The 11738-nt window shown below is 43.1% G+C and overlaps 1 protein-coding gene across 4 annotated transcripts; it reads left to right on the forward strand.

Annotated features, from left to right (window-relative positions):
* The first annotated feature begins 72 nt into the window (after positions 1–72).
* Positions 73–6452, forward strand: HNRNPDL (heterogeneous nuclear ribonucleoprotein D like). Of its 4 annotated transcripts, XR_001149118.2 has the most exons (9): positions 129–610; positions 1630–1798; positions 1924–2085; positions 2507–2638; positions 2776–2890; positions 3422–3592; positions 3939–4031; positions 4411–4515; positions 5198–6452. XR_001149118.2 is itself a non-coding variant. In XM_012745426.2 (8 exons), exons 1-7 carry the CDS (start codon positions 144–146, stop codon positions 4007–4009), a joined length of 1287 nt encoding a protein of 428 aa, XP_012600880.2. In that variant the 5' UTR covers positions 129–143; the 3' UTR covers positions 4010–4031; positions 5198–6452. The 4 variants fall into 4 exon arrangements, 2 of the variants coding, with proteins under 2 accessions (XP_012600880.2, XP_012600881.2); XR_001149119.2 differs by lacking the exon at positions 3422–3592 and having other exon boundaries at positions 73–610; XM_012745426.2 differs by lacking the exon at positions 4411–4515.
* The last annotated feature ends 5286 nt before the right edge of the window (positions 6453–11738 follow it).

Consider the following 11738-nt stretch of genomic DNA (forward strand, 5'->3'; position numbering starts at 1 on the left):
TCCGCAGGCAAGAGGGGCTGCTGCGGGCCTGCGTCGGCGCCGCGCGGGGTTTCCGGCCGCGGGACCTAACGCCCCGTCCGGCTCTCGCCTCGCCGCGAGCCCGTGCGCGCGCTCTCCCGCGCGGCCTCGCCGGCAGGGCCGCCATGGAGGTCCCGCCCCGGCTCTCCCATGTGCCGCCGCCGCCGCCGCCATTGTTCCCCGCCGCCGCCGCCGCTCCCGCGCCGCTCGCCTCCCGCAGCCTCTCCCATTGGCGGCCGCGGGCGCCGCGGCAGCTCGCCCCGCTGCTGCCGTCGCTCGCCGCCAGTTCCGGCCGGCAGGGGGCGCGCCGGGGCCCGCGCCACGTCACCGCGCAGCCGCCGTCGCGATTGGCGGGCGCGGCGGCTATAAAGGGAGGGCGCAGGCGGCGGCCGGATCTCTTCCGCCGCCATCTTAAGCCCGGCTCCATACAACGCTCCGCCGCCGCCGCCGCGACCCGCTCCGCGCGCCCGCACCCCGCTCCCGCCGACAGCGCCGCCGCCGCCGCCATGGAGGACATGAACGAGTACAGCAACATCGAGGAGTTCGCAGAGGGCTCCAAGATCAACGCGAGCAAGAACCAGCAGGATGACGGGTACCGCACGCCTGTCCTCCCCCCCACCCCCGCCGCCGCCGCTCCCCGCCCCCACCCGCGCGCGTCCCTCGGGGGGCGGGGGCCGCCTGTCCGCGCGCTGCCCCTTCCCGGCCCCGCAGCCGGGCCCTCCCCCTCCTCGCCGGCCTGAGGGGCCGGGGAGCCGGGGAGCGAGGGCCCCGCGGAGGGTGGGGGAAGGGCGGCGGCGTCTGGGGCGCCAGTGCGCAGGCGCGGCGCGGGCCCGGGGCGGGGGAGGGGCCGGCCTGGCTCGCCCGCTGCACTCGCTGCTGCAGCCGCCGCCGCCGCCGCCTCTGCATTGTGTGCGTCCCCGGGCCTGCTCCCCGCGCCGTCTCCCCGGCGTGCGGGGCACTGTGCACGCACGCTCGAGGCTTGCACACCTTCCCCCCGTGCAAGGCGGCTGGGGGGGGTCCCGCACCCCCCCCGCATCGGATTCCCGGGGACGCGGTGCGGGGGGTGGGTTCTTTAGGGGACAGCTTTGCGCGGGAGCTCGGGGCGGGCGGGGAGCGGGAGGGGGCCTCTACTTTGGTTGGGGAAGTTTGTGGGGCCTGCCTCTCCCTCCTTGCCCTGACCCCGGACCCCTTTGCAAAACCTTAAAAAGGGTCGGTCGGGGAGGGGAGGGGGCCTCTACTTTGGTTGGGGAAGTTTGTGGGGCCTGCCTCTCCCTCCCTACCCCTCCCCCGCCGACCCCGGACCCCTTTGCAAAACCTTAAAAAGCGTCGGTCGGGGTCCGTGTCGTGCAGCGTGGAAAAGCGGTCTGCCCCGCTGGGCCGGCTCGCGGTGACTGAAGTCAGCCAGGCCGGGGTTTTGGGGTTTCCGTGACCCGATTGCGCGCGGCTTGTAAACAAACACAGGCTGGGCTGCTGCTCGGGGGGCGCGCGTCGCCCTCGCGGGCATCGTTTCCGGGGGCGCCGGGGTGTGTGCGTGCTTTAAGTTAACTGCCAAGGTTATTTAATAAAAAAAAAATATAATAATAATAAAATGTGGGTTCTGTTTCTGTCTAGTAAAATGTTTATTGGAGGCTTGAGCTGGGATACGAGCAAGAAAGATCTGACCGAGTATCTGTCTCGGTTCGGGGAAGTCGTGGACTGCACGATTAAGACAGATCCAGTCACGGGCAGATCTAGAGGATTCGGATTTGTGCTGTTCAAAGACGCTGCTAGTGTTGATAAGGTAGGAGCGGGTCTTCGCGGCGGAGCTGCTCTCGCGGGGGTTTTTGTTTTGTTTTTTTTTTCTTGGCGAATCGTTCTGGGGTTTGGTTGCGTGCCGCTGTCGGATTAAATAAATCTGTCTTCCAGGTTTTGGAACTGAAAGAACACAAACTCGATGGCAAATTGATAGATCCCAAAAGGGCCAAAGCTTTAAAAGGGAAAGAGCCCCCTAAAAAGGTTTTTGTGGGTGGATTGAGCCCAGATACTTCTGAAGAACAAATTAAAGAATATTTTGGAGCCTTTGGAGAGGTGTGTGGTTATATTTACGCTTTTTTTTTTTTTTAAGTTCATCCCTCGTCTGTTTTTTATAGAATGAATTCATGCTTCGTGTGAGGAAGGGATTACTGCTTAAGCTCATTGCATTGACCGTACCTTTAATTGATGCTTTCTGTGCTACAATGGAAATCAATTGCCTAATTTATTTTGGCCACAACGTGGGTACATTAGTGTGGTCAGTGTTATTAAATAAAGAACGTTTTGCTTTCGTTTCAGTGCTTCACGTGTACAGCAAATCGCTCTAGGTCGAAGTTGATCACAAAGCATTAGTGTTTAGACAGAAGGCGTCTGGTTAGAGTAACATGTTAAGTTGAAGTTTGAAAAAGACCTGTGTCGTTCTAAAACCCTTGGATCGTTTAATTTGCCAGATTTTGAGTGTGTGTCTTGATTTCAGATTGAAAACATTGAACTTCCCATGGATACAAAAACAAATGAAAGAAGAGGATTTTGCTTTATCACATACACAGATGAAGAGCCAGTGAAGAAATTGTTAGAAAGCAGATACCATCAAATTGGTTCTGGGAAGGTAAAGCCATTTAATCATATTAAGTGAAAACTTTGAGAGTTAGCAAAATAATTTTTAGTCTGTTTTTTAAAAAAAATTAAAATGGCTTAATTTTAGACTTCAGTAAAAAATGTGTTTTTTTTTAAATGTGTTTATAGTGTGAAATCAAAGTTGCACAACCCAAAGAAGTATATAGGCAGCAACAGCAGCAACAGAAAGGGGGAAGAGGCGCTGCAGCCAGTGGACGAGGTGGGACTAGGGGTAGAGGCCGAGGTAAGATTTCATTCCTGGGAAGTGACTCCAGGGTCTATGCCGTATGCTGCTGTATGTGAACAAGCTCCTGGGAGAAAGCAAAGCTAAATTTAAACTTCAAAGCATTCCAACATGGAAAAGTGGGAAGCGAGGAGGGGGAGTTTCTTCGAGTTTACTAGTTTTGAAAATCTGTTCAGAGTGTGGCCACTTTGGTGATTGATGTCATCCCTGATAAAATTATACCATTACATAATACACCATGGTGTGATGGGTTTTCTCAGGCTGGAGTCGTTTTAAGCAGGACAGCCTACCTCACTTCAGCTTTAATGGAAGCTGAATGGCTTTTGCATTATAATTTAGGAAGCTTGATACTGGCACAATTGGCCTTTCTGCCCCCTTTTTTGTTATAATGACTGGAAAAACACTTCTTAAGCAGGTAGCAATATATATGTCCATCATCTTTCAGGATTTGCAGGTTGAGGGTTAGGAATGTGTCATCTTAGGATAGGGGGTCAGAAGTTGTTGCCTAACAATCATTGTGCATTGTTTCAGGTCAGGGCCAAAACTGGAACCAAGGATTTAATAACTATTATGATCAAGGATATGGAAATTACAATAGTGCCTATGGTGGTGATCAAAACTATAGTGGCTATGGCGGATATGATTATACTGGGTATAACTATGGGAACTATGGATATGGACAGGGATATGCAGACTACAGTGGTAAGAATATTTAACTTAATTTCATAAGCCAATGATATTAAAATTCAGTGTTGTGCAATCCCATTCTGAAATACTTGTATGTGTGGGGTTTTTCCATGTATTGAGTTGCTTGGAGTTAAGCTTTTGAAGTATGTTATAGTCATAGGGCGATTATACTAATATGGAGAGAGTATGATGGTTATAAATGTACTGGGATGTATCGTTTATGACTAACAATGGCCGCTAAAATATCCTAATTTAATATTTAGCATGCAAAGATTTGTGTGTTTTGATATTTGTAAAGAAACTATTTCATACAAAACTATGTTAATAAATTTTTTTCTTTTTTTTTATCTTTTCAAAATAGGCCAACAGAGCACTTACGGCAAGGCATCTCGAGGGGGTGGCAATCACCAAAACAATTACCAGCCATACTAAAGGAGGACATTGGAGAAAACAGGTGTGTGTAAAAGTACAAGACAGCAGTAGAAATGTCTTAATTTAATTTAAAGATCAATAGACAAATGGAAAATAAGTAAAAACAAAATAATGTGTAGCCTGTTTTTACTAAATTGTTGATTTTTTTTAAAATTGCTTTTATAAGCCTGTTTTGCCTAAAGTGTCTATAGATCTTTAACTTTAAAGTCTTATCTCATCTTCTTTAGTAATACAGAAAAACGTAGGAGTTTTTCTGTTTGCTTTGTGTGCCAGGTGGTCTAGAGGAATAATTAAACTTTTTTAGAACTATTAACAGGTAAAGTACTGAAATGGGTACAACTTAAGGAAAACAAGAATGTTGTCTTCTAACTCTGACATTATACCTTGTTTGTACCCGCCAGCGGGAACTTCATTGCAGGCCGTGTGTCACCCTGACCACGTCTATCTCTGGGGGTCGCACGTTGCGGGCAGAGCGCAAGGCATACACCAGAAAACGCTGTCCTGTGGTATGGTCTCTTCCAACTTCATGTACCAGCGTAAAGATTAAAGTGGAAAACTTCAGACTTTGGCTTCTTTTTTAATCTTTTTGGAGATTAAGTGTCTAAACTTAACTTAAATGGTTTTTTACAGGAGTTAAAGTACATAAATGCCTTTTTACAGCTTAATCATTTTGGTCTTCTGTTTAGTGTTGTATTTCAATTGTGGAGCCTCATTTTAAGTGTTCATTCTTTAAGATTTAATGCTTGCTTTTTCTTTTTATAGCTAATAGTGAAATCTACAAACCAAAACAAGAACTTTTAAATCTGGGATATAAATTAAAGATCATATGCAGAAATCAATTTATGTTTACATAATACAATGAACCAAGCCTATTAGAAATTTGTGGTGGCATTTTACTTGGCTTACTAGAGATGCTTCTAGTAGACCTTAAGTTACTAGCACAGTTCAACTTATGAATATGGGAAGATTGTATTCCCCGATTCTTTACTGCCTAGATTTGAATTTAATATTTCAGAACTCCAGGGTGAGTTTCTTAATTACCCAAACTGTATTTTGCCAATAAATATGCATGTGATCTTTAATTGAAGAAAAGAATAAAGTGAGATCTTAAAGCAATTCATGAAAGTGGACCTTAGAAAGCTTGTCCAAGTTTCACAAATCTAATTGCTATTTTGTTTTTGTTTTTAGGAAGGGATGCTAACGTAACCCATCTTGCAGGACGACTTTGAAGATTGGTCTTCTGTTGATCTAAGATGATTATTTTGTAAAAGACTTTCTAGTGTACAAGACACAACTGTGTCCAACTGTATATAGCTGCCAATTAGTTTTCTTTGTTTTTACTTTGTCCTTTGCTATCTGTGTTACGACTCAATGTGGATTTGTTTATATACATTTTATTTGTATGATTTCATGTTAAACCTCAAATAAATGCTTCCTTATGTGATTGTTTTTCTGCGTCAGGTACTACATAGCTCTGTAAAAATGTACTATTTTAAATCAGCAATAATTAAGGAGGCACAGTTTGTTTTGAAGGGAGTATTGATCCCAAGGGAGACATTGTGGTCCTTTACAAGTAGCCAGCCACTTCGTCACCCTACTCCCCAATTGGTAGGTGTATTTTGTGCTTTAAGGCTGCTTCTCCCTGTTAACTGGTGTTTCCATCACACCTTTGAATAGCATTCTTTCCCCGGTGGATATCTGAAGACACTGTCATGAGACTGTCATAGTATTGTGATTAATGGAAGCTTTCTAGTAGACCATGTGTCTTCTGGACTGTATTTTTAAGAAAAGTACCCTTTGAAACACAAAGATAGTAGCTCCTTTTACTTTGTTCCTGTCTCTGGAAAGCCATTTTTAGTTGCTAATTATTTTGGCTTTAGAGTTAAATCAGTGGTCTGCTAGAAAAAGCTTCAGCTAATATAGCGCCATGACTATAATTCTGATAAAAAAAATGCAGATATCCAGAGGACAAAGTTCTGTCAAACTGTAGGAGCTACAGTTAAGAGCGTTGGAAGTAGTTAAAACACAAGGCTTTGGCAGATAGGTAGGTATGAGATTATCCACTGAAGTTAGACTAAAGTTTGAAGTAGAGGCAGAATAGCTGATTTAGTTGTATTCTGTTGGTATGTCAGCCACCACAACACTGAAAGTATTTTCCATTTGGGCATTCTTAGGAAAAGTTTGTATTGCAGTTAACTGTTATGCTGTGTAAGTTAGAAAAAGTCATGATAGTAAATCTCATTTTTAATGCAGTTAGTGCACGAGCAGAGTAGTTAAGTATTCCCATATTCAGACATAGGAAGGAATAGTGGACAAGGTATCTTAAGGCTTAGGTGTGTGAATGTTGATCCAAGTGTGACTGAGTCATCATAGCGGATCTTCTGGTGCGTTGAAAAACATCTAGGCTCTAGAAAGACCTGGGTAAATAAAAGCTTTGAATTTTGCCTTCAGTGTCGTTACTTGGATTCAGGGAAGCTTGTTTCCCTGTTAGCTGCTGGGATTGGCATGCACGTTCACATGCAGAGTAGCTCGTCTCAACCAGTGTGGACTTTTCTTTTTTAATTTGGTGCCTATAATTCACGTTGTTCCACTGATGTTTGTACTTGCTGGGCTGTGAAGTTAATGCTCTCGGACACCCAGGCCAAGGACCAGTGTTGGCTATTGCAGGGGGCTGTGTTTACTTTCTGAATCACACACTATGGCTTTACGGAATGGAAAGGGAGTTCATTTTAAGTTGTTTTGTCAGTAGGTGCAGTGTCTAGGGTAGCGAATCCTGTAAATTCAAATTTATGATTAGGTGACAAGTTGACATGGAGATTGTCCTTTTCCCTGATCAAATATGAATAAAGACTTTTTAAACAAAATCCACTCTTCAATCAAGTCTTGATATGTATGACTTTGAGAAAACACACCGTCTAGAGATTATTGTCTTGAGATGTTTTACATAGGATTGTTTTTTCCTCCAGGGGCTTTGGACTCGAGACTTAATTCAGCATTTAGCGTCTGTCAGTTCATTAAGTAATTAAATTTGAAATAGATAATAAGGCTAAGTGCTCTAGGCACTTGTGGTTGGATGAACTGTGAAGCTGGTATCAAGGTCTCATTCCAAAGAATTTAAACAGTAATTTGATGAATTTACTGAAGAAGAGGGAGCAGAAATGGAATTCTGAGATACCTATGACTTAAAAACAAAACCTAGCTCTTATACCTTGGTAAATATTGCTACCTGAATTGGTTTCACCAGGTTATGTGTGGTACGCACCCTAACACCCTTAGCAGTTTCATTGGTTGACATGTTAATGTTCGATAGTCTCAGCCACTTTAATGTTAGGACTATTAAAAATGGAAGTGCCTGTTGGCATGCCAACATGGATAAGCAGAGCCTCATTCCATTACTCTTCAATGAGTCTTACTTTTTTAATGGCAAGGATCCTCTGCTAATCTTCATAAAATTTAGTACAAGGGCATCTCTGAACGATTGAATCAACTGCCTTATTACCAAGATTGGATGTCCACGGCAGTATGGTGCCAATCTTACCAATTTTAAAGGTGATTCAAGAGCATCTTAAGTATGAACAATAGTTATAGATGTGTGAATATATGTATATAAGCCATTTTGATTGGTTCTACTTTTCAGCAAAGTTAGGAAACGTAATTATGTAAAAAAAAAAAAAGAAAAAAACAGCATTGTCTAATATACTGTGGTCTCAAGTGTTTGAGCAAAAGCAATGCAACTTCTATGTTATCTTTTTCATAAAGTCGTTAGAAAATGTATTGCCATAAAAATATGGACTGTTCTTTTAGGACTGGTTGGGGTTTTATAAACTAGGGAAAGGATACAGTGATGTTATGAGATTACAGGGTAATGCTGAACATTCTGGAGATTTGTGCTGCTTTTATCAGTACGAATTCCGGAAGATCTAGCACAATCTTGGAGGACAGGGAAACTGAAGTGTATTTTGAAAAATTGTCAACCTGGTTACTTAAAATTCAGAAATTTCAAGTAAAAAATGCCTAAGATCAAAGACCAGCACAAGTTAAAAATGTGAGAAAACTGCAGACAAGTTTTTCCATACTGTTGCAATGGTTGTCACCTTTTAAGAATCAGACCAAAAATGATTCTTTTCATAGAAAATGCATTATCTGTACATAAATATTTTGAGGTAAATTAGACTTTTGAAAGCCATCTGGTTCAACATCTCTTGAAACCATTGGCATTGGCTGGGCGAGGTGGCTCACGCCTGTAATCCTAGCACTCTGGGTGGCCTAGACAGGCGGATTGCTCGAGGTCAGGAGTTCAAAACCAGCCTGAGCAAGAGTGAGACCCCGTCTCTACTGAAATTAATTGGCCAACTAATATATATATAGAAAAGATTCGCCCGGCATGGTGGCGCATGCCTGTAGTCCCAGCTACTCGGGAGGCTGAGGCAGGAGGATCGCTCGAGGTCAGGAGTTCAAGACCAGCCTGAGCAAGAGCCAGACCCTGTCTCTACTATAAATAGAAAGAAATTAATTGGACAACTAATATATATAGAAAAAATTAGCTGGGCGTGGTGGCGCATGCCTGTAGTCCCAGCTACTCGGGAGGCTGAGGCAGGAGGATCGCTGGAGCCCAGGACTCTGAGGTTGCTGTGAGCGAGGCTGACACCACGGCATTCACTCTAGCCTGGGCAACACAGCGAGACTCTGTCTCAAAAAAAAAAAAAAAAAAATCTTGATGAATCCCCTGATTTTCAAGCTGAGGAAGTCAGCAGATGGAAAACATTCAACTCTGATTACATTTTGGAGTCTATTAAGTTACTATCAAACTCCTGTGAGCTATCAGGCATAGCTTTGAGACCTGGATTTCCAACAAAGCATTTGTCACTCCTGGGAGTGACCTTTGGCCGCTAAGATTGATCGGCAATCTTTAATACACTTGGTTTACGGGGGCTGAGATCTTTTGGGGCACAGTAGGAATGTATTAGAACGGATCCATTCTGTTGGTTGCAATGAGCCTAGATAATCCTGAGCAAGTGCTCCTGGTAAAAGATCTGTCCTGTGAAATTCACAGTAATTATTTAGATGACTTGAACCGTGAGACATTTAGGCCATGGACATTTTTCATGCACATTTTCTTTTTTTTTTTTTTTTTTTTTTTCCAAGAAACTCCTGGAATTGATATGCACATTTTCTTGCAAGCAGAAAAATGAAAGGAGGGTGTGAGTTGTCGGGACTAAGTGGTATTTTAGGATAGTTTAAAAATATTTCATCACCAAGACATCCTTTAAATAATTCTCCCCATACACAATGTTTTGAATGGCTTTACTTCTCAAATATATTCCTCTTGTTATGTAATGGAATTTGTACTAAAAAGACACATAGCTGTCAGAACTTCCACAGAGTGATAATCCACATCATAGCACCAAGTTGTTAAAATGCCAGCCCAAACCAATATTTTTGTTAGCTTCTGTACATTTTTTGTTTGAAACAGTCTCACTCTGTTGCCCAGGCTAGAGTGAGTGCCATGGCGTCAGCCTCACTCACAGCAACCTCCGACTCCTGGGCTCAAGCGATCCTCCTGCCTCAGCCTCCTCAGTAGCTGGGACTGCAGGCATGCGCCACCATGCCCGGCTAATTTTTTCTATATATATTTTTAGTTGTCCAATTAATTTCTTTCTATTTTTAGTAGAGATGGGGTCTCGCTCTTGCTCAGGCTGGTCTCAAACTCCTGACTTTGAGTGATCCTCCCGCCTCAGCCTCCCAGAGAGCTAGGATTACAGGCATGAACAGCTCACCTGGCCAAGAAACTCTTTAAATATTTCTCCCTATACACAATGTTTCAATGTTTCAAATGGCTTTACTTGTCAAATATATTCCTCTTGTTATGTAATGGCATTTGTACTAAAAAGACACATAGCTGTCAGAACTTCCACACTGTGGTAAATCCATATGATACCACCAAGTTTTTACAATGCCAGCCAAAACCAATATTGTTGTTAGCTTCTGTACATTTTTTTAATGATATGAGATCTCTACCAGACTTAAAATACTGAAAGAGTCCAAGAATTTTTATTACAACTGTGTAGAACTTTTTAGAACTGTACTTAACCAAACACATCATTGGAGATAAGGAAAAAGAAAAGGCATTTTTGGAGTAAGCATCATTTTCATAATCTGGAAAATGGTATTTTAAAATACATGCGATATGGATATTATAATTTTTTTAAATTATACATTTGCCCTCAGAAATAAAAAAGACCCCTAAATCATACCTTTGATCTCACTTAATATACACCTATTTTTTAATTTTTTATAATGCATGTATACATAGGTTGTAGGCCTGTCAAAACTAAGTGTAACTCTACTCTGACCTAGGATTTTCTTTATATTAATTAAGATTATTTTAATGGCTATATTAGCGTGATGTTTCAGAATACCAAGATACAGATGTTAGCAAAACGGTGTTTACTTTCCTTCCATTCTCTATCCAAAACAATGGCAAATTGAGACCTCCTATTCCACTTCAAATTCTCTGCTCAGGGTACAATTTTATCTTTTCTTATTTATATATATTTTTTTTAATATCCTGGACCCCAAGAGAGGAGGGTCTTCTCACTGGTGGCAGATACAGAGATCTGCCAACGACTCACAACCACAATCCATAGCATTGCCAGACTAGAGTTTTTAAAGGTATCTGAATCTTTTTTCTTCTGGACATAATTGTGAGCCCTATGAAGAAATGAAATCACTCTTATTTCATCAAATATACCAAAGGGCAATCTTCTCTCTTTTTTCTTTAATAGAAACTATCAAACACAGAGTCTTGACCAGGAAATAGCCAGGCCTTCCTGTTCTCTTGACTGACACCACTTCTGGGAATGTATACAGACTTCAGAATAACTTGATTAAGAACAGTGGTCACAGTTTATTAACTTCATTTGTTTATTCCAAGAAAATGTTAAGATTATTCCAGAAACTGCTCTTAAGCTCATAACCTATTGTTTTTATATTTAGTGTTACACATTGACATTCGCATGCATTAGCCTAGTCCGATATATATAGTGGAAGGGTTTATAAGCAGGTGTATACATACCTACATAAGATCAAAGGTATTTAATTTTTAACCCAACTCTCCTTTTGAAGATGAAGTAGGGCTCATCTCCTGGGCTCAAGCGATCCTCCTGCCTCAGCCTCCCGAGTAGCTGGGACCACACCCAGCTATTTTTAACAATATTCTGTAGAGAGGGGGTCTGGCTGTATTGCCCAGGCTGGTCTCAAACTCCTGGCCTCAAGCAATTCTCCTACCTCAGGATTGAAGCAGGATGAAGCAGTTTTTTTTTTTTTTTTAAAAAATACTGAAGTGCTAAAAAAGATAAAGGGAAATTCACCTGGGAAATATTTAGAAGATCAAAACCAAAAGAAGCAAGCCTAGTACTCCAAGCTGGTTTTGAGGACCCTCCAGGACAAGAGGCACAGAAGTCCAAAGCCCAGGTCCAACCGCTAGTGGGGTCTCTGATCTCCGGGTTACCCCACTAAGCGGGTCTACAAAGGGCCACATCCTCAAGATCCAAGGGATTACCCAGGTTCCTCGCCTGGCTGGTGAAGGGAGCCTCAATCACAGAATCTAGATTAAAATAGTCCGAAAAACAGAAGGGGCCTCTGTTGCCTGGCAGAAGTAAATGAGAATCATTTCTCAAAAAAGGTGCTGTCTGGCTCACACCTGCCTGTCATCCCAGCACTCTGGGAG

The sequence above is a fragment of the Microcebus murinus genome, chromosome 29 (assembly GCF_040939455.1).
Source record: "Microcebus murinus isolate Inina chromosome 29, M.murinus_Inina_mat1.0, whole genome shotgun sequence".
Taxonomy (NCBI): Eukaryota; Metazoa; Chordata; class Mammalia; order Primates; family Cheirogaleidae; genus Microcebus; species Microcebus murinus.

Bases quoted from the DNA above. Each gene is read 5' to 3' on its own strand.
- HNRNPDL (XM_012745426.2), top strand. From the start codon at position 144: ATGGAGGTCCCGCCCCGGCTCTCCCATGTGCCGCCGCCGCCGCCGCCA. The intron at 2,639-2,775 runs GTAAAGCCATTT...ATGTGTTTATAG, and splicing joins ATCAAATTGGTTCTGGGAAG to TGTGAAATCAAAGTTGCACA. The intron at 2,891-3,421 runs GTAAGATTTCAT...GCATTGTTTCAG, and splicing joins GACTAGGGGTAGAGGCCGAG to GTCAGGGCCAAAACTGGAAC.